Source organism: Staurois parvus, unplaced genomic scaffold (genome assembly GCF_062004578.1).
Source record: "Staurois parvus isolate SC_StPar_1 unplaced genomic scaffold, SC_StPar_1.0 ptg000089l, whole genome shotgun sequence".
In the NCBI taxonomy this organism is placed as follows: Eukaryota; Metazoa; Chordata; class Amphibia; order Anura; family Ranidae; genus Staurois; species Staurois parvus.
Genome location: NW_028317885.1, coordinates 3,620,387 through 3,646,831, shown reverse-complemented (window position 1 = coordinate 3,646,831; position 26,445 = coordinate 3,620,387). Strand labels below are relative to the sequence as shown.

The window sequence follows — 26,445 nt, the reverse complement described above, 5'->3', positions numbered from 1 at the left end:
TACAGGTGCAGTGCTTCCTAGCCTGAGACCTACTCTGGAGAACACTGAAGATGGTTATTTCCCCCAAAAAAGGCGGGGGAAATGTCAGTGCGTCTTATAGAGCGAAAAATACGGTACTTGAATTTGGCTTGACAATAAACATCTTCAGTGTTCTCCAGAGTAGGTCTCAGGCTAGGAAGCACTGCACATGTAGTGACCAAGAGTCATGTTCTGCTGTGACAGCCGGGTGCCCAGTGCGCATGCGCGAGAAGCGCTACACTTTGTGAATGGTACGGCATCTTCTGGGACACATGACAGGTCCCAGAAGACGCTGGAACAATCACAAAGCGCAGCGCTTCTCGCGTATGCGCAGTGAGCACCCGGCTATCAGCCAGGTGCCCACACTAAAGGGAGGACAACTGTCAAATTCAGGTACCTGCTCCCCCTCCCTCCCCAAAGGCCCACAGTCTCTTAGTCATCCCCTGTACTGTCTGCAGTCTCTGGTCATCCCCTGTACTGTCTGCAGTCTCTGGTCATCCGCTGTACTGTCTGCAGTCTATGGTCATCTCCTGTACTGTCTGCAGTCTCTGGTCATCCCCTGTACTGTCTGCAGTCTCTAGTCATCTCCTGTACTCTCCACAGTCTCTTGGTCATCTCCTGTACTGTGTCCGCAGTCTCTTGGTCATCTCATGTACTCTCCGCAGTCTCTTGGTCATCTCATGTACTCTCCGCAGTCTCTTGGTCATCTCATGTACTCTCCGCAGTCTCTTGGTCATCTCCTGTACTCTCCACAGTCTCTTGGTCATCCGCTGTACTGTCCGCAGTCTCTGGTCATCTCCTGTAGTATTTCCACAGTCTCTTGGTCATCCCCTGTACTGTCCACAGTCTATGGTCATCTCCTGTAGTATGTCTGCAGTCTCTTGGTCATCCCCTGTACTGTCTGCAATCTCTGGTCATCTCCTGTACTGTCTGCAGTCTCTAGTCATCCCCTGTACTGTCTGCAGTCTCTAGTCATCTCCTGTACTCTCTGCAGTCTCTTGGTCATCTTATGTACTCTCCGCAATCTCTGGTCATCTCCTGTACACTCCGCAGTCTCTTGGTCATCCCCTGTACTGTCCGTAGTGTCTGGTCATCTCCTGTAGTATGTCCGCAGTCTCTTGGTCATCCCCTGTACTGTCCACAGTCTCTGGTCATCTCCTGTAGTATGTCCGCAGTCTGTTGGTCATCCCCTGTACTGTCCACAGTCTCTGGTCATCTCCTGTAGTACATCCGCAGTCTCTTGGTTATCCCCTATTCTGTCCACAGTCTCTGGTCATCTCCTATACTGTCCGCAGTCCCTGGTCATCTTCTGTACTGTGTTCGCAGTCTCTGGTCATCTCCTGTAGTATGTCTACAGTCTCTGGTCATCTCCTGTACTGTGTCCGCAGTCTCTGGTCATCTCCTGTACTATGACTGCAGTCTCTGGTCATCTCCTGTACTGTGTCCGCAGTCTCTGGTCATCTCCTGTACTGTGTCCGCAGTCTCTGGTCATTTCCTGTACTGTGTCTGCAGTCCATTGGTTCAGAATAATTTTTTTCTTGCTTTCCGCCTCTAAAACCTAGGTGTGTCTTATGGTCAGGTGCAAAAAATACGGTACTTACACTACTTGCACTCCTCCATGCAGGGCAAAGCAACAGGTTCACTTTTATGCCAGCCACCACAGCTGTCTATAACTGTCTTTCTTTAGCTTCCCTACTCCATCATTACTTGGGGGAACATGTGACTTACTCCCCTTCTTCTCACAGAGTGGATTTTGTTTTTAATCTGTACTGCAGAATATAGAAGTGGAATTCATGTTGAAAAAGGCTTACCTGTACAAACAAAGCCATCTCCAGAGTATCCTTCTTTGCATAGACATCTATATGATCCCATGGTGTTTTTACAGTCAGCATTTGGACTACACAAATGAGTTCCATTTGAACATTCATCAAGGTCTGAAACATTGATAACAGCATATAAATGTCATATGTTTGCATTAAACACATAGCAATTTAGAAGAAGACAGTGTGTACCATAAAAAACAATGCCACATTCACAATGTTTTGGGAAAGCAGCAGCAAAACACTTTTGTTTCAATGTTAGATAGGCAGAGTAATAAAAGTGCAGCGGATTTCAGGGGAGAGAGTTCTACTACAGTAAGGTACATTTTATGGGACAGCTAGGCATGCTAGGTCAAGAGCATCTATCAAAGTTACAAATGGAACATCTGAATGTCAGTGAAAATACTGTACCTGTGCACTTGATGCCATTCCCTACCCATCCAGGATTACAGCTGCATTTGAAAGCTCCAGGTGTATTTGTACACGTGGCATGCCTGTCACAGTTGTGGGCACCAATCTCACATTCATTAATGTCTGCAAGAATATAAATAAGATAGAACATTGTTTAAGGTATTAACAAGATAAAAATGTTTATAAATATAAATGACATAAGAAATGCTCAACAATTGCAGTCATATTCACATAACTATTAATGTCGATTTTCCTACTGGTTTGAGGCATTCTTTGTTCTGCTAAAACCTTACACTAACAGACTGGATGAGATCATAAAGAACTTCCTCAACACATTACAGCACTCCTCGCAGCTCTTCCAAAATAAGGATCCCTACCATGACAACCATACGTTTCTCATCCATGGCCTACAGCTGGGGAATGGGGACACAAAAACATTTTTATTGGTCTCAAGATCAACATGAAAACTCTTGCTTTATCCTAGGGACCAATAAAAATAGGTGGAGGAACACACTGACCTCATTTACAAAAGACCAAGGGAATAATTCAGTGGGGCTTCCTGATGCTTATGACAGAAATCTTTGTGACTTACAATGATGACATTAACGATGACCTGAAAAACAATATTGCACAGATGCATTTAATGACTGCAAAAAGGATATGTCTTTTCTTAATGAGTCACTGAAAAAATGCTAGCCATAGGAGATAAAGGGTTTTATGGTATTGTTTTTACCAGGGATATCTCTCTGGGTAATTACTCATGTAAATGTTGGCACGATAACAAACATATTTTTCCTATAATTTTGTAACAGAAAACACATTTCATGCAATGTGAAATGTTCACTGCTGAGGATAAAACGTTCTAAAGAAAAATATATGATCGAGCCAAAATTATATTTACAAAGAATACAAGAGTCCCTGAAAAAGAAAAAAACTAAATATTTAGAGAAAGTCAAATGATACAACTGCATCAATACTCCACTCTCTTCTTACTTTCTCCATATGTCTTACCACTCTATTCATTTATGCCCACTTGATCATTTCCTCCCAAAAAACCTATACCTGGGGACCTCTCCAATAAGAAGAATCCAATCTTTTATTTACTCGCACTTGATCATTCCCACATAAAACCTACCACCCAGTTTTCTATATTTTTGTGTAGTGTCTTCAATCTAAAGCTACTTACTAATGAATAATTTGCCTAACATGTACTTTACATTCAGTGTTGGCCTAATCTCACCATACAAGCAAGAACAGCTGGTTCCCTCTACTGTGTAGTAAACTCCACTCACTGCTAATAAAATTCAGATTTACAAAAGGGTCCTTATAGTCAAAACAAACTAATAAATGCATTATTATCCATATTAACTGAAAATTGTTAATATGCAAGACATCTATTGAAATAGTTTGTAAACCAAACTCAGCTCTGTTGGAATGAGTTCATGAGTACGAAAATTATACTTTTTTTTCTTTCTGAGTCTGATTTACTTTGTTCTCTGAGGGAATAATATGATTAATAAGATTACATATGACCTTTAAAAGATACGCTACAACACTTATGAAAAACAAGTCTTCAGGTTTTCCCAGCCAATTATTTCAGAACTATCAATGCTCACCAAATGAATAATACATAGAAGAACCTCGATCCAAATAACACTTCGTTTATTTGCTGCAACTCATAGTTTAAGAATGGATAGATATTCCAATTTCACATCAGTTCTTAGTCAAAATGTGACTCATCAATACATGTGACTTTATATGGTTATTTTCCAAGTACTGGAAATAAAGCTATATGAACGAACTTGTACACTGATGCACAGTATATGTATTGTTAAAAGTAACTGATTGAGCTACAACCGTCAAAATAGATGGAAGGATTGTCTGGTACAATAGGGTAGCATGGTACTTTTTGAAAAATGACCCCTAATATTTAGGGTGAGTGAATGTGCCTGCAGAAGAACTACATGCAACTGGCAACTACCTAAGGAGCCTAAGGTCTTCTGCTTAGGTATGAAAAAGCTTTATGAAACATATCCAACTTGTCTACCTGGCACTGATTTGATTTAGGTCTGCACAGGAAAAAAGACATTTGGAGAACATATGTTACAGTCTGATCGCATGCAGTGGGGCAATAGAGTTTTCATTGGAGACTCCTTGACACATGAGTTTTATACTTAACTGTGAAAAGCAAATTGATCCACCCAGATAAACATTCAATCCAGGTACAAGTGGACACCACCCAATCTGCCACACCTGGTTTGCAGGGTTTTAAAATTATTTTGTTTGTCCAGAGGGTATGCAGGCCTGTATCATACAATACATAGACCTTTTGAATACATATAATTGTTAAACAGTGTATAATCAGGAAAACTCAGTGTGATAAATATCCAAAGTTAATATTTTGTTTTGCATAGGCTCAAACAAACTAGTACTATTTTTTAAAATATCTTGTGACTCTTCACATGGCAACATCTCATTACTTAAAATCTGTTAAACAGTAATAGAACTCAAAACACAATAATCCTTAGTAGACACATCTGCTCCCCAGATAACAGGATAAGGCAACTAAGGCAGCTGACTTAAGCCCCATAATCAATAAGCCCTCAACAATCCTAAAGCATTGACTAGGTGTTTGGAATTAATAGTGACAGCTGTATTATTGATGCTGGTCACCCTAGTGATATTCAGGTGTGTTACACTAATTGCAGTTGTGATGAGAGGAAAGAGTTGGCCACTAGAGGAGTCAGGATTACAAAAGGAAGTATAGACAAATGTACGTGTGTATGGCCTTTTGTGGCCGTTGTTAAGAATAAATTATTATGTGATAAAATAAGCCTAGATGTTAACAGAGGAAAATGACATATGAACAGCTTATGTGTATTAGGTTCAACAGTATGTTTCATTGGGGCATTCTTATTGGATACATATAACTAGCAGCTCAAGAGTGTATGAATGACATGCAAAACTGTCCTAACTGAAATCAATATAAATGTAATTTACCAGGATTGCACGCAAGCTGATCCTTTGTACTCCTGCATCCATGCTGCTTTTCCCACAGAGCTTCAACAGCATGAGAAGTGGATGTTTTGCACATTGTCCTGTTTTTGGAATGTGGAACGTGTCACATTTATGAAGACTCATGGAAAGAACTGGGTGAAGATATATTGGGCTCTTTGTAAGAGACCATGGAGTTCAGGGAGATTCCTGTACTCAGTATAAAAACAAACATTGCAAATATCTTGGCAAGTGAGAGTGAGTAAACTAGGCCAAGTTTCATCTCATAGTTCTTGCAGTACCAAGACGGTGAGGTTAAGGAACAGCATAACCAGCTACTCTTGTCATATTGTGGAACCACGTCTACAAGAACAAAAGGCAAAACTTAAGGCAAAGTGTTTTCATGATTGAGCCAAGAATCAAGACCTCTGCTCCAGGAAAATCACATGCAGGAAACTAGCCCATGCAGTAGAATGGTTTTCAGCAAGAAACTACCAATTGAATTAAGCTTCAAAGAAGCGTCAAACTGAGATATTCTCTTAGAATAAATAGATCTGCAGGCAATCTCTAGTTTACTAGGGAGCACATAATAGTTAGCAGAAAGGAAAAGACGGATAAGATTCAGGAACCACTAATAATACGATGCGATGGATACAGTGAGAGGTGTTACAGGGCACAGTACACCAAGTAACTTCAATTCGAGACTTGCCGCGCATAGTTTGGAAGATCTGGATTTGTCACCAACTGAAAACCTCAAACCTCTCACTTGTCTATAGATATCAATATTGAACTGCACTAAATCCCACAGTCACTCAACCAGACCACCCACACATTACCTTTCTGAAACTAACTATTAAACTACTTGCTTTCATTGAATTCCTCCATCTCATCCACATGAAATGAAAGGGCCACTGAGAGTCAGAAGCAGGGGTCCAAACATCAATAGATGTCTCCTTAATCTCCTTACCATATCTTCACTTCTAAAATGGAGTTTAAAATTGGAACTTATCTATATATTTACTGTATAATGTGACATTATTTTACTTGGAGCTTCACTCTATAATCCTTCTGGTAATTGTGTATAGGTTGGGCATGAGTGGCTTATATAAAGCTGCATCAGGCTCCTTACAACTGTTTAATGCAAGTCCATAATAGTTCAGGTGTGGAACCCAGTTCTGGTACTTTCAGGTAATTATACCTCCATGTCCAGAAATAGGGTGCAGCGGAGCACCTGTCTAGCATTACCTATACCTCTCAGCAGATAAGCAGCAACTTTGGAATCTGGGAAGGGGGAACAGATGTACACATAGATAACAACTGTAAAAAAAAGTATTCCTCAACAAGTTCTCTCACAGTTCACAGTGTATGTCCAGTTGATCCTTGATGTAGTGATATAAATACCATTTATTAAGGGATTGGTGATTTGATATGTGGTTTAGTTTACTCTGTTAAAGGATGTTTATTATAAATGAAAGTCATTCTTCCCAAGGAAAACTTTATTCATGCTAAAATTGGCACAGCAAGTAAGTTTTAGATTGATCTCCTTCCTGTCAGTTACCCAAGTATAAACTCCCTGGGAACAATTTACTTGAAGGAAATGCAACTAAGCGTGAAGTTTGTAAGTTTGTAAGTCAGCAGGAAAAAAGAAAGAAACGCTGTGTAAATGCACACAAGCATCAATTTACAACCATCGCACCTAAACAGAGATGAGTATCCTGACTGTGTAGCTCTAATTGATTATCTACTTATACATTGGAGCACTTGGATCACCTATCTTTGTTCCTTTCCCAAGAGTACATGCTGAACATGCATGCTGTATTTAGAGTTAAGGGTTTGTAGAGTATTGCTTTTGATTACTACAGGCAGAGGGAACACTGCACAGCCTGTGAGCTAAAGTCGATCTGAACTCCCGTCTACATTCTACCCAGAAGGCGAAAACCATCTGTGTGGGATGGGAATGCACAGCATAATAATGGGTGGATACTTAAAGCGATTAAGAAAATAAAACATGTTTACTTGTTACAATGGAAACAATCCACAATGACAAGAGAGTTCAAATATTTAGCCAAACTCTAAATGAAGCCCAAAGGACATATCAGTAAGAAGCTTTTGGGCATAATTTGTAACATCTTTACATTCCAGCTAACTTAAAGTGTCACTAAACTCATATAATAAAAAAATATCAATAAATGCTTTATTACATGCTGTTCATACTGACTCAGTCACTATGGGATTTGTTTTCTGTATTATGCAAAAACCCTGGTTGATCATGCCGTTCTCTATCTCCACCTTATGTTCTTGTCCCCAATTCGGCTAGGGATTTTGCAGCTGTAGAGGCAACTCTGCGCATGCTCAGTTTTCACAGAGTTTCTATACTGAGCATTTCCTCCCTATCACACACAAGCAGCCTATGTGACTATACAGTCACACATGTGGGTGTATACAGTGGTAAATGACAGCCTACTCCCTCCCTCCACCTCCATGCCCACTAACCAGCTAAACTCAATGGGGGTGGGATAATACATGTAGATTAACGGAGGAATCACCTCCCTCTTATTCTAAGACACAGGCTGGAGGGACGTGACACAGCCTGTGACTGGCAGAAATCTGCCCACACCATGTTATTACAAATAATAAAGATTTAATCAATATAAATAAAATGTTAATAACATTTATTATTATTAAATATATATTTATATGCCAAATTGAAACAGTTTATTGGTATTATTTATTTATTTTTACTCTGTATCCCAAAGACTGTTTTTTTTTTTTAACATGTGACCAGCAGCAGAGGACTAGAAGCTCCTCCTGCATATGTTTTCCTGCAGACAGGCTAGGAAAGATCTGGGTCATGTGACAGTTATACATTGATTAGAAAAAAGGTACTTTTGCGCCTTTTTTGTATTAAAATAATGACAGTGCCATCATCCACATATAGAAATAGAAGGGATAATGTAAATTAAACAGTGTGGATTTAGTATCCCTTTAAAGATCTACTTCTATTTTATTCATCAGCTAATTATAAACAATAACTACTGCAGATATTGCAGGCATAGACCAAGATCATGGCAATAAGAAAAATAAACTTAATCCAAAACGTTAGTAAATGTTTTCAGTGGATGAGCAAGACAAGGGCCAGCAGCACTGTACAGCTCCCTCAAAACCATTTATACAAATGCCAAAGCACACAGTACAGGCAGTTTTCTTTGACCTTGCAGTTTGTTCCAAGAACTGGAAGAGCCAGAACACGCGACTGCTCGGTACTGCCTCCTGTATAAGGGCAAAAGTAATATTTCACTTTACAGATTGAAGGAAATTAATTTGTCATTAGTGGCCTAATGAACACAATCGTTGTATTTTAAGCAGGTAACATATACACATGTATCTGACCATAAACAGGTAGGCATACTAATCGAAGAGTCAGATCTACAGGTAAAACAGAAGTATCTAGGGCCTAAAGCTGAACTCCAGGTATGGCCTAATTGAATTTTTACATTGGTCCAACTTGGACCAACGGAAGCAAGCATATCTCATGCTTAAGTAACTGCTGGGAAGTTAACAATCACTATAGTAGCGCTGACTACTACAGTGATTGTCAGCCTCCCCAGTGGTCCCTCGGGTATCAGATATGTATACCTGCATTGTGGACTAGAGTAAGTATGCAATTAAAATCATGCTTGGCGTTCAGCTTTCAAGAGGCCACCAGTATAGATCATATTATCTGCTCACTAGGCCTCATAAATAAAAACTAAAAAAGTAAACCTAGAGCTCTTCCCTGTTTGAGCCTGTCTGCTTGCATATTTTAACATGAGTTACAACTTTGCCATCTTGGATGTTGTTTTGTATGGATAACACAGATGCTTTGCCCTAGATTTCGGAATGCATGCTATAAAGGAGTGTTATGAAATATCCATTGCATTATTCCAGCAATACCTGTTATTTCTGTTGTAAAATAATAGGATTGGTCATAATGACGTTACTGTGAGAGCAGTGCTAAAACGCACTGTTCTCTAAGCCTAGCAATCTGGTAATAAAAGTTGTAATAGTCTTATCTAATAGGCCCTGTCATACTTATCTTTCATTCACTATTTGGAGAACCAATGACACTGATACAAGCATGTACAAATCAAGCGCCTTGACACTCTATATATATACACTATGGGGTTGATTTACTAACACTGGAGAGTGCAAAATTTGTTGCCGCTCTGCATAGAAACCAATCAGCTTCCAGGTTTTTTTTTGTCAAAGTTTAATTAAACAAGCTGAAGTTAGAAGCTGATTGGCTACCATGTACAGCTGCACCAGATTTTGCACTCTCCAGTTTTACTAATTCAGCCCCTATATTACCAAAAATTGGTGGAACCTGGCCATTGCACTTAAAGGGGCTTGCTGAACATCACATTCTAAAACTATGGGAATTAATATTGAGTAGACTACACCCCATTTGTGGCGGGAACAGCCTACACTCTTTCGCGAAGGCTTTCCACAACATTTTAGAGTTCATCTGTGGACATGTATGACCATTCAGTCAAAAGAGATCAGCAAGATTTATTGTATAAATTACTCATGTTATATGAGAAGACCTGGCTAAAATCATCACCCCAATTTATATCAAAGGTGTTCAATAGGGTTGATGTTAAAGCTGAGTTCTGGACCCCGAAAAAAAAATTAAAAAAGTCAGCAGCTACAAATTCTGTAGCTGCTGACTTTTAATATTAGGGCACTAATATTACCTGTCCAGGGATCCAGCGGCATCCTCCCCCCGAGCCGACTCTTCAATCGGCTGTCGGGTGCTGGCGCCGCCATCTTGACTACAGGAAACCGGCAGTGAAGCCTTGTGGCTTCACAGCTGGTTTCCTACTGCACATGCACGTAGCATGCTGCACTTTGTGAATGAGCCACAGGTCTCTGGAACCTGTGAAGTGTCTCAGAGGACTGCGGGGGACGGACAATCTTCCAAATGGCCATGGCAAACTGAGCCGGAAGTGGGAGTGGGTACCTGTAAAAACCAGGTACCTGCTCCCCCCCTAAGGTGCCAAATGAGGCAGGGGAGGGGGAGGGGGGGAAGCAGAGCTTCCACGTTTGGGTGGAACTCTGCTTTAAGCACAATAATGAGACACCAACTAAAGCCTGAACAGCACCGTATACATGTCAAGGCTAACTTTGCCATGGAATAGGAAGATTACCAAAATTAAAGCTGAATTCCATATATGATCTTAATTGCATACTTAGATTGGTCCAGCTTAGAATAATGTAACTAGGCACATTTCATACCTGAAGGACCACTGTGGAATCTGACAGTCACTGTAGTTGTTGGCACAGCTACAGTAATCAAAGCTTTATTGATCACAGGGGATCACTTGCTTGGCAACACTGCCTTTCACAGGATGTCTTGTATTTTTTCAATGAATACAAGGTGTTCTTTCATTGCATAAGGCAGAGATTTTCACCAACCTCCCATCTACTTTGTCCACTGAAAACATACAAGCCATTCCATGACTGGTGGCAGTCTCAAGTGAGCAATCTCCCATGGACAGTATGAAGAAAGCAGCCGCTTGGCACAGGACCCCAAAGATAACAGTGATCATTGTAGTAGTACAGCTACTACTTTTGGCACATTTTGTGTGGACAGTGAAAAACAGTTTTGCTTTTGACTGCTGGAGATTGCTTGTGGTTGTTATTGTTATTTTCTTCTTTGGGGTCTTTTCTAGCAGTTTTTTCTTTTTAATTTAATTTAATAATTAATTTAATTTTAATGTTGATAAATGTAAAGTTATGCACTTGGAGGTTAGGAATATGCATGCATCATACATCAAATCCCTGAATTTTTGTATAAAACTGCTCGCAGGGACTATTCCCAATGTGCCAGATGTGTACAATCTCCTGGCTCCCTTATACTGCATCTACTACCATTGCTAATGGAGGTGCTAGATACCCTAAATACTTTATATGGTTTTCCTCTAATCTCTAACCCTGTCTTATGTCTCTTAGGGCTTGTTCACACTTGACTAAGTTTCTAACTCTTAACAAATGCTCCCATAGTCTTAGTATGGGTGTTAGACAGGCGTTATTGAGCTTTAGTATGGGTGTTAGACAGGCGTTATTGAGCTTTAGTAGACTGGCGTTTTACAGACATTAAGTACTAAAACTACACCACAAATGCCTATAATAAACTGTAATGTTATCAACACTGCAAACTCCCCGAAAATGCCTGCCAGCGTGTTTGAAAAACATCACCATAGACTTGAATGGGAAGCTTTGAATAACTTCAGACTTCTCCAGACAGGACATGAGGCTTCAATTTGGAAGCAACATGACACTAACGCTTCATGTATTGATAATGTGAACAGCACTGTGTGCTGTCCATAGTATAATTTCCATAGGCATTTGAGGAGCATTACAAACGCCCCTTAAATGCCTGCTTTCAATGCCAGTGTGAACTAGGCCTTAGGGTATGTGAACTCTACTCATCTGGACCCTAATCAGACACTAGCAATTCTAAGGTTACTCTTTGACCAGCTGGGTCATGGCTAATCCTGGGTACACCTTGTGTTCCCTGGGATGGTTGCAACCACCACCTAAAGAGCTCTTGTACAATGTTGACACAATATATCTGTACTACAGATGTGTCATGCAGTTTCTGCTGGTTCTGAGTTGTATATATTGGTGTTGCTGTCTACCTCTGGTGCTTTGGTGCCCTCAGAAGAAACCTCTCTTTTTTTTTTTAATTTCTTTTTTGTGATTTTATACCTGTTACAAAAACAATTTAAAAAATAAAATCTAATTTAAAAAATTAATTATTGCCTTCTGTAGCCCTTTGTGTTACATATCTGTTTTAGGATTACAAGCCAAATGCTTCATCAGTATAAGCACATCAATAATCAGAAAGCCACTGAGCCAGTGATCATTAAAAATTTAGTTGACCTTTCCTGCATATTTAAAAAAAACAAACAGATTTTTTAAAAATACTACTTCTTTTCCACTTTATTTCCATAGTCCATGCGTGACTTATCCACAAAAACTCCCATGTAGCCAAACCTACACATAGGCAGGACAGTTCAAAAGTTAAGAGTGCAGCCCCAGCAGTGCTCTGGCTGTCCAAATACCCAAACTGTGCCTGCATTTGATTGGTTGCAGGCACAGTTTGGCCAACAAATTTTCTACACAGCTCCTTCAATTTTTCAATTGAGGTATGTCGGGGCAGAAGAGGGATGTCGGGGCAGAAGAGGGATGTCGGGGCAGAAGAGGGATGTCAAAGCCACCAATGGAGTGAATTACAGCTGGTTCCTGAGGAAAACTCAATGTATGGGCAGCTTAAAGGTAGATGAGGAGTGGAAGTACTGAAACCATGCAGATCAATGTAAATAGTGAATAATGGTACACTTGACACACGGAGTATAATATGCAGAATATCTAGTTGGCTAACCTTCCTACCTGTAATTACTTTGAGTATTCATGGTCCAGGTTCCATCCTGGTGTCTGAAGATAAAACGTAGCCATGTCGGCCAAACATTATAGAGCTAGATTTTTTTTTTAGGTTAAAGTTCTTCTTTAAAACCAAGGTGAAACATTCAGTTAGTTTACCTGTACATCCAGTTTGTCCTTTCTTTCCAGAATAACCAGGATTGCAGTGGCAGATGAACGAGCCTTTTGTGTTCTCACAACTTCCACTCAGACAGATGTTATCATGGAGTTCACACTCATCAACATCTGAAACACAATACACTTGTCATGTTGGGTGGGAAGTGGTAAATACACCATGAACATCTGTATACAGTACAGGCTTCCAAAGACATGAGATGACACAACTTCGCAGACATACAAGCCTTTTTTTTACTGTCTGCCATAAAGGATGACCAAGTGCTGACAACCTCCTTTAACAGTAAAAAAAATACTGGGCCTAGGGTAAAACATCAAAATGTAGTATACCAGCTCTGAACGGCTACTGTGTTTTTCTAAAATGACTCTGTCACTTAGTCAAAGGGATTGATTTAGGCCTCTTTCACATGGGGGAGGGGGGGAATAATCAATGCATATGCTGTAAGAGGGCCATGTTTACCCACATGGAGATTCACAAGTGTTCCATGCATCTGATGTCAATTGGGATTCAGTAGATTTAGTAGTCCCAATATGACATCCATGTGGTTGCAGGAGCATGGCTCAAAATGCAGACAGTGCAAGTTCAGAAACATGCATCCACATCCACATAGAAGTCATATTGGGAGCAGCGGCTGTGTCCATGCAGCTGCTGTGTCACAATTTAAATCAAAGGGATTGCCTGCATGGGGATGCAAGGAACACCCGTGCATCCTCGTGTGGGTAAACACGGCCCTCACACGAGGTACGCATTGATATGCCATGTGTGATCAAGGCCTTACTATAGGCAAATAGGGTGTGCACTTTGCAAGAGAATTTTCCCTCAGCTTGGAGAATATGGTATAAATTCACTTTGCAAAGATCACTCAAACACGTGCAAGAAAAAAAAACAAAACAGTATTTTCGATTGCACATGATTGGATAATTGGAATCCCCAGGGCTTCACCTCATTCAGTAGCTCTGGGGAAAAATTTCTTCAAAAGTGCCTATTTGCCTTTAGTAAAGCAACCCAAAGTATCTTTACTTATCTCTCCTGCTGTATTCTCTTGTTCCTCTTGCTAACCTCCATGTATATGTAATGAGAGGAGATCAGCAGGAGGAACCAGAGAATGCAGTAGGGGACCCAGGAGATCAATATTTCCAGAAGGGCGAATCTCGGATATGTATAACTTTTACATATTTTTCAGCTTGTATTATGAGCATTTTATTGCTTAGCAAGTTAGTTACAGTAGTTTTTTTATCTATTTATTCTTATGTAAGATGTTAATTTGTACATTTCATAGTGCACCTCATAGGAAATGAAGGCACAAAAATAGCATTATTTAGATGGGCAATGTACTTTGCAAACTAGAACACTACAATACACATTGAACATCAGTGTACCCATGATGGTTCAGTTGCTATAGTAAATCAACTCCAGGGCATGTTTTTTTTAAGTCATAGCAGATTAATAGACTTACATTAGGGGAAAAGAACAGGAAAATACAAGCACTGTGTTGCAGAAAATCTGCATGTAATGAACACATGTGGTTGCCCCATGTACGTGTGCTTGAAAACTATTCAGAAAAAAAGTTAAAAGAATAAGAAATATTGATAAAATGAATTATTCTAAAATAAAGTTCAAATTTTTTTTTGATACATGCCACAAGTCCAATATATTCTCTGCCATCTTCTAATAGGTTACCTCTAAGGATGATTATCTTAGGTCTGAATCACTGCTATTTACTGTAAAAATCAGTTTCAGTGATAACAGTTCCTACAGCCCAAGCTTTTATTCTGGTGCTGTGGCTTAGAATTCCAGCTCTAACACAGTGAAGGATCCTGTCATTCACCCTCCTTTTCCTCTGAAATTGCCCACGCACAAAATGCCTTATTATACTGTACACAGAATACAAGTTGTTTTGTGAGTGGACAAGAGAAGAGGTGGGCAGGTAAACAACAGGATCTATTGTTGTCCATTCACAGAATGCCTTTTATTCTAAGTACCTGAAATAAATTCTGTGAACAGAATACAAGGTGTTTTGTGAATGTGCAAGGGGGGAGAAAGGGGAGGGTGAACGCCAGGATCCCTTCACTGTAAGAAAGCTGTAACTCTCAGCCACAGCCCTGAAAGACGCACGTGGGCTAAAGGATCCAGCATCAATGAAGCTATGATTTGTACAGTAAACAGCAGTGATTCGGGCCTAGGATATTGATCAATAAAGGTAATTTATTTGAATTGTGGTGTGTAAAAAATATTTTTTTTTCCGCTTTAAGATGAGAACCATCACATATAGTATGTTGTATCTATTAAGAAAATATACAGAAGTTGAAAGCACATTTTAACAAAACATAAAATTTGCTGATGGAATACACCTTCTATCACAGTAAATTGTTCATCCCAGGTTAAACTGAACGTACAGATCTGTCCCTTGAATCTGATGTAAGGTTGGAAGAATACACACTGTCTACATACTTGATAATCCTTTAAAGGATAATTTTACCGTTGGAACATGTTACACATTCCGCCTGTGTTTAGGGTAGAACATGCAACATGTTACAGCATTTACAGTCTCCCGATCCCCCCTCCCTGTGATAGCGTGATGGGGATCTTCTCCTCACACAATTTGTCACAATCTGAAAACAGCACTTTGCCCTCATGGCCACATCATTTATTTAGTTTTCTGTGAATAATGTCTACAAGTACAGTCACCCATTGTGACTGAAGGCTTGTATTTCTCAATGAACTACGAGGGCACTGGTGAGTGCTCCATTGATGTACAGGAATCTTTGATGGCACCCATGATCTGCTGATCGCAGGTGCATTGCTCTGCAGGCTCCTTAGGAAAAAAATAATAAATGCTAATTTTTTTACCTGCATTTATTTTTTTTCAAAAGGTGAACTTATCTTCTAAATGTATTTTCTAATCATATTCAAGCATATCTGAAACTGTAATTTACCTAGACAGGTCTTCATATCAACAGATGCCATGTAACCATCGAAGCAGAGGCAGCGGTACTCTCCGGGTATGTTTGTACATTGGCCTCCATCACAAATATTGGGGTTTGTTTCACACTCATCGATATCTAAAGAGAAACAAGTAGAAGAAACCTGTAAAACAGCTGTACACCCAAATTACTATAGTACTTTAAATAACAAAATCAAAAACGCAATATGAGCAGACGGACAATGTTTAGTATTTTTAATGATTCAGGGGCACATCTGAAGCCCAGCATAGCACAATGGCAGCTGAAGGCATCCATTGTATTCCCGAGTGAAACAAAAATGCCAACTGCCCCAATTTCTAAATAGCTTTAAGAGTAAGTTGTAAACCACTGAGTTTGCCAGCCAACTGTCACTTAGCAAAAGAGTAAGGATTTTAGAAACTTTACTCCCTCTTTGAAAGCAATTTGATTTTTAAAATGGAAACAGAAATTCCCTTTAAGAAAGATATGTGTTTAGCATTCAGATAAAATCCCCGGAGTAACTCAGGCCCTTCATTACTGACTTCTACCCTATGTACTGCAGTGTTGAAGATCAGATTATATAAAAAATGTCCTGTCTTGCATGTGGTCAGACCGAGAAACCATTCGGGACCTGTTTTGTTCTAGCTTAAGCATTCCATTCCAAATAGAGAAAAAGTTTGTCAGTATTTGCACAATAAATCTATGTTCTTGTAAATAGACTATTATGTAGATGGCTTTATCTTGGCGGGAAACTGCCTGGCTGCTTCACCCCTCGCCAAAGTGGGTCACCCAATGGTTTACTTAAGTAAAGGTCTAGGAAAAGTCTCAGTTTTCTTTCCTTTGCTGAGTAATAGCATAGTTATCCCATATTATTTCATTAGGATCCTATCGGTTCCACAGCTTAGACTAGTTTTATGAAAATCTGTCTCTTACGTTTTGATAATGCTAAGCCTCTGATTAAACAAGAGGGTGGCATTTGTTGTTTGAACCATTTATTGCTTGTTTGCTAAAATTAGGGCCCTTTCAGTTTTTGATCAGTTTTTCACTTAAAAAATGCAGAAGAAAAATGCAGAAAAAAATGCATCCCACCAAATCCTATGGAACTCTCCACACTGGTCAGTTGCATTTTTAAAAGTTCTGCCTGCTGCATATTTGGCACCTGTTTGATGCGTTATTAAAATCGCAACAAAAATGCATATCTCCATTGAAATGCATTGAAAATGCACCAAAAACATGGCGTTTTTGGTGCATTTTTCCATTTTCACAGGAGCATGCTGATGTCAGGAAAACCAGAAAATGCACTGGAAACATGACAAAAATGCATATGCATTGAGAATGATTTTTGAACATATTTTTCCTTATAAAAATTCGTATCAGCTTATGTCCTTTTCTAAACCAAGCACTGTAATTTCTGCATGTCAAAGCCCTCTGCTGATCATGTCCACTGCTAGCTCACTCTGAACATACAGAACCTATACTGTATGGGTGGCACAGTGGCTAAATGGTTAGCACTTCCGCCTGGCAGTACTAGGGTCGTCGGTTCAAATCCCAACCATGGCACCACCTGCCTGGAGTTTGCATGTTCTCCCTGCGCCTGCGTGGGTTTCCTCCGGGTACTCTGGTTTCCTCCCACACTCCAAAGACATGCTGGTAGGTTAATTGGCTCCTGTCTAAATTGTCCCTAGTATGTGTATGTATGAATGTGAGTTAGGGACCTTAGATTGTATGCCCCTTGAGGGTTAGGGACTGATGTGAATGTACAATATATATGGAAAGTGCTGCGTAAATTGACAGAGCTATATGAAGTACCTGTAATAAATAAATAAATATACTGAGAGATCTCCCAGTTAATCTAAATTAGGCAATGCATTTGGTGCACAATCTGTACACAGAGAAAGAATCAAGGCAAATGAGTGGTAAGTGGTATACTGTATGTTCCTATCATCTTCACCCAAAGCACTAGAACTCAAAACAAAAAAAAATTCTATTTAAATTTTAATTTTTTAATAGAGTAAAGGAGGGTTATAAGAAGAGTTAAAACTCCATAGCAGTTCTTTTATTTTTTTCCCATTGGGAAGATTTCCCTTTCTTTTCCTGTCCAATAGCCAAAACAGGAAGTGAGGGGGAATCCCTCCAAAAATGAGGGAATTCCTGGTTGTTACCACGGTCACTAAAACAAGTTTCCTCATTGGAAGATTTCTCCTATATTCCTGTTCTGGTGGAAACACAAAAATTGGGATGTTCCTTCACTTTCACCCTCAGTGATGATGGTAAACAGGAAAAATAGAGAGGACGAATCTTCCTAATGGGGCACAGACAGCAATAATAGAAGCTTAAAGATGTTCTAATTACTCTCTACTCTATCCAAAACTAAAAAAAAAAGTCTTGCAGCGGCACGGTACTCCTCACAAATTTAATAAGCTTTGGGACCTCTGGCTGCAAGTACCAGGGTCAGCCCCTCTGCCCTTATTATCCTTAAGAACTTTCCAACGTTGCAATTGATAAGAGGAATGGAAATACAGGGCAGTTGGGAAAGGTGTCCGGCAATGGGTCAATATATACATCAGAAATGTCATGGTCTATGTTTGCTAACTTGCTTCTTAAGATGGAGCTGGGATCAATACATGGTTTCCTTCTAAGCGATCACAGGTTCTATTTGTATTCAAAAAAATTTGGTACGTTTGAAAGATGTGGTGATGATCTCCCAATGTTTTCTGTTTTACTGTAATACTGGCCTTAACCCTATTCTCACACACAGCTGACAAGTTGGTACTGTGAAAATGTATGTTTACTACTGTATGCCATGTTCTACTTTGGTGTTTTGTTCCATATTCTTTTTCTTTTTGGAGTTTGTAAAAATGATTTGGGAAAAAAAATGTTTTACCTTTTGAGTCTATTTATAGACAGTAAGCACCTTCACAGACAGCTATAGTTACATCATATCTGTAACATCTAAGTATTTGTTAGGAATGTATAGCTTCTGTTCCTGTACAATAGTTAATCAAACATCAAAAACATTGGGAATACATATGGGTACTGACATAACAACAATGTTGATGTCTAGTGCAAAAAAAAACCTTTACTCATCACTAGCTTCAAATAAATGAAGTAAAGAAACCCCTTTATAAAACACAATAAAACAATGCTCTAATTCCTCTGCAATGGAAGAGCATGCAGGTGACAGGCTCCTGTGACAATTCCCTTTTTCTTTTTTTTTATTTATATGATGTTCTCACATAATGGCCACGAGTATACTTTGCTCAATCCATTTCATATTACACTAGCCTAGTGTTTTTTTTTGCAAAAGCTATATAATATGTAATCTCAATAAAGGCTAATTTTAAAAAACTTCATGCTACCCAGGATCCACGTTTCGTGGACTCCCTTCTGGAGTGGTCTATAGCTAGGAAATTCCCAGGGGATCTCAACCCCTATACCAACTACGCCCACCTCCCTCCCTTTTTTTTTCTCCTGGTTCTACTACATTTTTACTGTTTGAGATGCTCATGCATGTCTCATCTGAGCTGTAAATTCCAATGCTTAACTTTGAATATATCTTTGGAAACTATAATGTGAGCACTAAACTGCACCTGATATTGTAATAAAAATTAATTAAGGGGAAAAAAGTGATACCTTTATTGGATAACTGGGGTTATCAAAGATTCTATTGTGACCCCCTAAGACCCTCTTCAGGCTTTACACAATTATATAAACCCTGAAGAAGGAACCTAACAAGAAAAAAGCAAATAAGATAGCAAATAAGCAGTATCAAAAAAAGTAGGATACATGTTTATGTATAAAGGTATCTAAAAAGAGTAAGCATGTAATGGGTCCTGGATGTACTCACAGCCCATCCCCTTCTCTAATATATAGTTGACAAAAAAGCCCGGTGAGGCATGTCAAGGTATTGTCGGGCATATCATAACAGGGCTTTTTTGTGGCTTTGGCACAGTAAAGGCTTCTTTCTGGCAACTTGACCATACAGCTCACTTTTGTTTAATAATTGTGTTGTGCTCCTTAAAAAAATCCACATCGTATTTTTCCCGAGCAGCCTGTATTTCTTTTTCTTTGTATCCCACACAATTCTTCTGGCAGTTGTGGCTGCAATCATTCTTGGTCTACTTGACCTTGGCTTGATATCAAGAGATCTCAGAAGTGAATGAACAGTATTGGCTGGCATATTCAAGGCTTTGGATATCTTTTTATATCCTTTTCCATCTTTATAAAGTACCAATACCTTGTTATGCAGGTCTTTTGATAGTTCTTTTCTGCTCCCCATGGCTCAGTATCTAATCTGCTTAGTGCATCCACATGAGAGCTAACAAAATCATTTACTATTTATACACACACACACTAATTACAATTGAAAAAGCCACAGATGTGGGAAATTAACCTTTAATCGCCATTTTAACCTGTGTGTGTCATCTTGTGTGTCTGTACCAAGGCAAAACATTCCAGGGTAAGGAAACTTTTGATCAGGACTATTTGGGTGATTTCTATTATTATGATTTAGAAAGGAGCCAAACAACTATGTGATAATAAATGGCTTATATGATCACTATTCTTAAATAAAAGACAGTTTTTTTGGCATGATCAGACATATTTTCAATATAAATGCCACAATTTCATGATTTCTGCTAAGGTATGCAAACCTTTGATCATAACTGTATATATTTCACTAGGATTTGACCACCATACCGTAACAATGATAACCAAATTCTGCAGTAAACAAAGAAATTCTTTGTTTTTTATTTATGGTTGAGATGAGTTCAGACTTACCTGTACAGGTCCTGTAGTCTGGCATTAAAGCAAAACCTTCGATGCAACTGCATTCATAACTTCCTTGGGAGTTTGTACAATTTGTGTCACATCCACCATTGAAAATGTCACACTCATTGACATCTACAAATTTAAACAAAGAACTAATTACAAACAGAGACAATAATCAATGGATGAAAATCTTACATGTTGTGAGTATGGCAAAATATTATCTTTACTGGTGATAATGATAATAATGACAGTGCTCACAATTTTGATTTCAATCATATAGAAAATATTACAATTTATTTTTTTTACAACAGTAACACTTACCGACACATGAGAGTTTATCATCTGATGGCTTATATCCAGGTTCACAAGTACATTGGTATCTTCCAATCAGGTTTATACATCGCCCATGTCTGCACAAGTCAGTGCTGAGTTCACACTCGTTGATATCTACAAAGAAGATGAATGTTTGAATTTAGAATCATTGCATGGTAGGCACTATCACTAGCACACAAAGATCAGCCATTACAACTGCCTGAGAGTACACTGTGAATTGTTTCTTGGTCATAGCAAACAGTGAACAGGATGCTTTTAGCAACCATTCAGATTTCAGCTACTATTCTGAGTGTATAGAAGTTTTAGGTAAATTATATTTTAAATAATGTTTTATTAAATTATGAAATACTTTTATTAAACACAATTATTTTTTAATAAAGTTAGTAGCAATAAAATATTTGCCTAATATCTGTTATCAGCACCACATTTTTCTTGAAGTACCTCTAGGTGTCTGAGACAGTAAAGTTTTTTTTAACTAAAGCTGGCCATACACCAGTAGAATTTGATTCAAAAAGTTACATTTTTTTCAAACGTTTGTTAAATTTTTTAATGGTTAGTCAATTTAATGTTGGTTTTGGACAATAGAGACAATAATATTCAAAGGAACAGGATGCAGAATTTTTCTCAAACGACCGAAATTCTGCAAATTACACTTTGTATTATACCTCTTTAATTCATCTGGGATTCCATTCAAACAGCATGTCTGAATGAAAATGCAAAGGCTTTTGAAAGAAATTTATTGGCTCAATGATGGCAAGAAAGAATGTTCTCACAATGGATTTTTCTAAAAATGTTCAAATGAAAATCTATTTATGTATGACCAACTTATCTGTGCATAAAGTGCCTGGATTGACCAGTTCAGGCAATTTAAATGTTGGACCTATCCTGCAGATTATCAATCAGATAGGCCTGGGGAAAAAAATAGGCAAAGGGCATGCATGATGAGTGAACAAGGGAGGCAAGGTGGAAAAGGGTTAACAGTAGGTTAGGGGAATGGGAAGTCACTTACCAGATTGGTGGAACTGAATATTCAAGAGGGGCTTCGGAGTGCACAGGTAGGGGTGGAGAACTGGCCATCAGTTTCGAATTGTCTGATTAAGAAAAAAACGTATCCACCCACCCGCCTTTTTTGGGATTGGTTTAAGGTTCAGATGTCAAAGCCTGGCGGCTGGGGTCTTTGAAAGCATTAAAAATAGCAGTGCTTATTTTTTGATGGGGACCCATTTTTGGTACGGAGTCCTCTGGCAAATTCCAGTGCAGTGTGTTAGATAGGAATTTGGAACAGTGAGATCTCTTCGGCTGTATTAGATTTATATGGGCAGAAGGTGCAATGTCAAAGATTAAGAAGGATGTCAGTGTTTGTAACATACCTAAGCAAGTCGTGCCATCAGGTGTGACCTCATGCCCATCAGGACATTCACATTTAAAACTTCCCTCTGTGTTGAGACAGTTTCCACCACGACACAGGAGTGGATTTCGTTGGCATTCATCAATATCTGAAATACAGATGTTCCGGATCAGGTGATTAAAGGACAAAAATATTTTAAACTTTTGTACGAAAACAGAATATAATAAAAAATCAAAAGGTTCCTTTATGAAAGCTAACGCAATACAGAATATGTAGTAAAGGAACATTTGTCTACCTCAGAACACATCTTTATAAGATAAGCAACAGGTAATTATACAAGGCCAGGTTTGGGTTAAGCCCACATTTGCGGTTCTGCAAACTGCTGAACAAACTAGCCATATTAGGCCAGTTCACCGGCAAGACTCTCCTGCTTCTAGATTGTAAATAAAACAGCCAGTGATCCAGAGTGACATGATCAACCAACTTTGTTCATGACCATATCCCCTGCACTGTGTTTACATTGCCACTGTGCTTGAGATTCTGTCATTTTCAACAGAAGTGCATCCTAGTGGCACGGAAGCATAATTGCAAGGCGGTGCCTTATGACGGTGGATTTACGTCGGTGGGTGATGTCACTGACAACGGATTTACACTGTGAGATACTGGGGTTGAATTACTAAAACTGGAGACTGCAAAATGTGGTTTAGCTGTGCATGGTAGCTAATCAGCTTCTAATTTCAGCTTGTTCAATTAAAGCGGAGTTCCATTAAAAATGTGAAAAAATAAAAGTCAGTGGCTACAAAAACTGTAGCTGCTGCCTTTTAAAAAACAGCCACTCACCTTTCCCTCAATCCCACAGTGTCCCCCCCGCAGCCACTTTCCCTGGCTGTCCTGTGTTCCCTGCATCTTCAGTGTGGGCGCCCGGCTGTGACAGCTTTACAGCCGGGTGCCTACTGTGCATGCGTGAGTAGCGCTGCTCTTTCTGAATGGTCCCGTAGTCTTTTGGACCTGTCACGTGTCCCAGAAGACTATGGGGAGGGGGAGGACAACTTCCATTTCCAATCGCCTAGGCGATCGCAGCAAAAGTGGGAGAGGGTACCTGTCAATTTCCGGTACCTTCTCCCCTCCCAGCTCCTCAAAGGTGTCAATCCTTAACAAGGAGCAATAGACCAGTCCTTAACCCCTTCCCACCGACATCACACAAATATGCGGCCTCACAGAACTTTTTCCATGGGGCCGCATATTTGCATACCTATCGTTTGCTGGGAGCATGCCACACAGCGCGCTTCCAGCACAAATAACGGACTGTCACTGAGAGCCCCAGGTCCCGTTCTAATGATCGGGACCCAGGACTTGCAATTCCGGGTCACATGATCGCTAATTGAGGGGGGGGGGAGCTTCGCTTTAAGCTTTGACATAAAAACCTGGAAGCTGATTAGTTTCTATGCAGAGCTGCACCAAATGTTTCACTCTTCAGTTTTAGTAAATCAACCCCATAGCTTTCAAGGGTTTTTTGGCAGTAATGGACATTTTCAGAGCGAGGGTGTCTTTATTTACTTTTGACATTTTATTGGGAACCTTGTTCTCATTCTTTTGGATGGACAGCTATCTAATTTTAAAGAGGCTTCCAGATTCAATCCAGCACCCCAAACCCCCCTTCCCACAACCTCCACCAACATCCACATCCCTTTTGAGAGACAGGACACAGGGCAGAGGCTCTTGTCCTTCAACATGGGGAGAAAGTACCTTGCAAGGCTTTACTGTCTCCACCTTGCAAGTAACCTTCCTAATGTTGAATAGCATGTACCCACCCATTCCTAGCCACCCAAGCTGCAGCTGCATGCCTAGTAAAAAGTTATTCAAGGGGAACCATAAATCACTTTTTTTTTTTAAAATAGGTACTGTCAACACTGGGGGGAAAGGCCTTAAATATGGAAGGGGGAGCCTTTCTTTTGTGCAAAGCACCTTAATCCAATGTTTCGGGACAAGAACCTCTTCCCTACATGATGTCCACAAGAGGATGAGGGGGGTTTTGTGAGGGGAGGGAACATATGGAAATTTTGAAGTCCCCTTTTACAATAAGGTCCTTTTCAAGGTGTTAATTTACTTTTACAATTTTCATGCAGCTTTAGGCATTCCCCAAACATGCTCTTAAAAATATTTGTTGCCCTTTAAGCTACATAAAAAGACCCTCTCTGTGCTGAATAATATTTTAAAAAACACATTTTGTTTTGCATTGGTACATGTCTTCACATGGCAGTGACCAGCTACCCGTGTCATTTTGTTAACACCAGCTTGAAAACTGGAGTTTAAAAAGACCACAAAAAAATGACAAGATTTGCCTCCCATGGGCTTTAAGAGGGTTTGGTGCTATGGTTGTTCTTCATGTAGGGTTCACTAAACCTCCCATGAACTGAACTTTTCCAAAATAATGTGAACGTGTTTAATGCACTGAATTTGCAATGCTATTATAACTCCTTGGCACCGGCTGTACACATACATATATGCGGCCACTCAGAGTGTGGGCCTTTACACCGAGCGGCCACATATATGTGGCCCTGTATAAACTCTTTACCATGCTGAGAGTGCACTCCCTGCATGCTCCTAGCATGGTAGCAGGTGGTGATCAGTGAGCACCTGAATCATACTTGCCATTAGGAAATTTCCAATCATGTGACCGCTGTGACAGCCAATCACAGCGGTCATATGATCCAAATGCCTGTCTCCACTTCCCGGCATCTAGAAGCTCTTAATAGGCCAGGAAGGGTTAAAGTACTCTGAGGGCTGGTTCACATCAGATGCTTTCCAGTGCATTTGTAAACTGCATCCAGGACAGATCCACAATGTTTACCATCTATTCCAATGGCCCTAGTTCACACAAGAGCTTTCAACAAAAGTACAACCTGCTGCATTTTTTCATCCAGTATGTATCAAAATGCATGTAAATGCACCAGAATGCACATTGTGCTAATGAAAGTAAAGATTTTTCAAGTGTCAAAATAAAAAAAAGAAAAATGCACTGAGACGCATTTAAAAAAGGCATAAAAATCTCTGTAAATGCAAAAACACCCCCAGAACGCTGGAGAACAAGCCCTGGTGTGAACAACCCTGTATGCTTTTATTATCTTCACTAAATAATTGTGCAGAATTAAATTGCCACCTACCCATGCAGTTCTTCATCATCATGAATCCACTCTCGTATCCTTCAAAGCAGTCACATTCAAAGTCTCCTGGTGTGTTGATGCAGTTGCCTTGTCCACACACATCTGGTGATATCCTGCATTCATCAATATCTAGAAAAACCAAACAAGATTACAATCAGCAATTAGCACAGCAAGTCTCAGATCCATTGCATGATATATATCAATGTTTACCTGTGCAGTTCCTTTCTTCTGCATCCAGAGCGAAACCACTGTCACATCGACACTTAAAGCTACCAATAGTGTTTCTGCATTTTCCATACTTGCATAAACTTGGGATCATCTTACATTCATTAATATCTGTAAGAAATAGAAATATTATATTAGAAACTTTTTTTTTTTATATCTATGGTCAAATTACAGCTTTGATTCACACAAGTTTACAAAAATCAGAATGTAAGACACAAGAGAGACAAATATCTAAAGTCAGTCACTATCAAGAATGTAATCTATCATATGTAAGTCAATAAATGATGGAAAATAATTTCTATTTTGACAACTTTCAATGGAAATCCAGAAAACAGCAGAAGTGTATTGTGATCTCTCGTGGACATACAGTAAGTGTGTAAGTGTGCGTGTGTGTGTGTGTGTGGGGGGGGAGGGATACACATATACCAAAACGATTACATATTGAGAGGCTTCAAATTGATCTAACTAGTAAATTGACTGCCACAGGTTCAGAATAATCATATACAGTACACTGGTACAGTTTGTGTTTCTTCCACATGCACAAAGTGACCAAACAGTGTTACCTTTGGAGAAGACTTTTCCGGGTGTTATCTCTTTAGAAGCAAATCCAGGTCCTCTTGGGCAGAGGATCTCGAATTCTGGGTTTCCTTTCAGGGGGCACTGCTCACAGTCAAATCCCCAAGCAGCCCCAACAGAACAGCAACAGGCATCCATCCGGTGGCGTCCAGCAATAGGAGCAGAGCACTCTTCATCCTCGTGCTTTAGGTAGCAAGTCTCCAAGCGGATGTCTGATGACAAAACGATACAACCACATTTCAAA

General features: G+C 39.6%; 1 protein-coding gene across 1 annotated transcript in view; it reads right to left on the bottom strand.

Moving 5' to 3' along the window:
- FBN1 (fibrillin 1) overlaps window positions 1–26,445 on the bottom strand; it is a 374,110-nt gene that overhangs the window by 78,094 nt on the left and 269,571 nt on the right. Inside the window, exons 24-33 of the mRNA XM_089670326.1 lie at window positions 26,189–26,413; window positions 25,611–25,736; window positions 25,401–25,529; window positions 22,259–22,384; window positions 20,877–21,002; window positions 20,565–20,687; window positions 15,780–15,905; window positions 12,828–12,953; window positions 2,250–2,372; window positions 1,830–1,952 (exon numbers count right to left, since the gene is read on the bottom strand). Coding sequence (XP_089526452.1) covers window positions 1,830–1,952; window positions 2,250–2,372; window positions 12,828–12,953; window positions 15,780–15,905; window positions 20,565–20,687; window positions 20,877–21,002; window positions 22,259–22,384; window positions 25,401–25,529; window positions 25,611–25,736; window positions 26,189–26,413 — 1,353 coding nt within the window. The remainder of the gene's footprint in view (window positions 1–1,829; window positions 1,953–2,249; window positions 2,373–12,827; window positions 12,954–15,779; window positions 15,906–20,564; window positions 20,688–20,876; window positions 21,003–22,258; window positions 22,385–25,400; window positions 25,530–25,610; window positions 25,737–26,188; window positions 26,414–26,445) is intronic.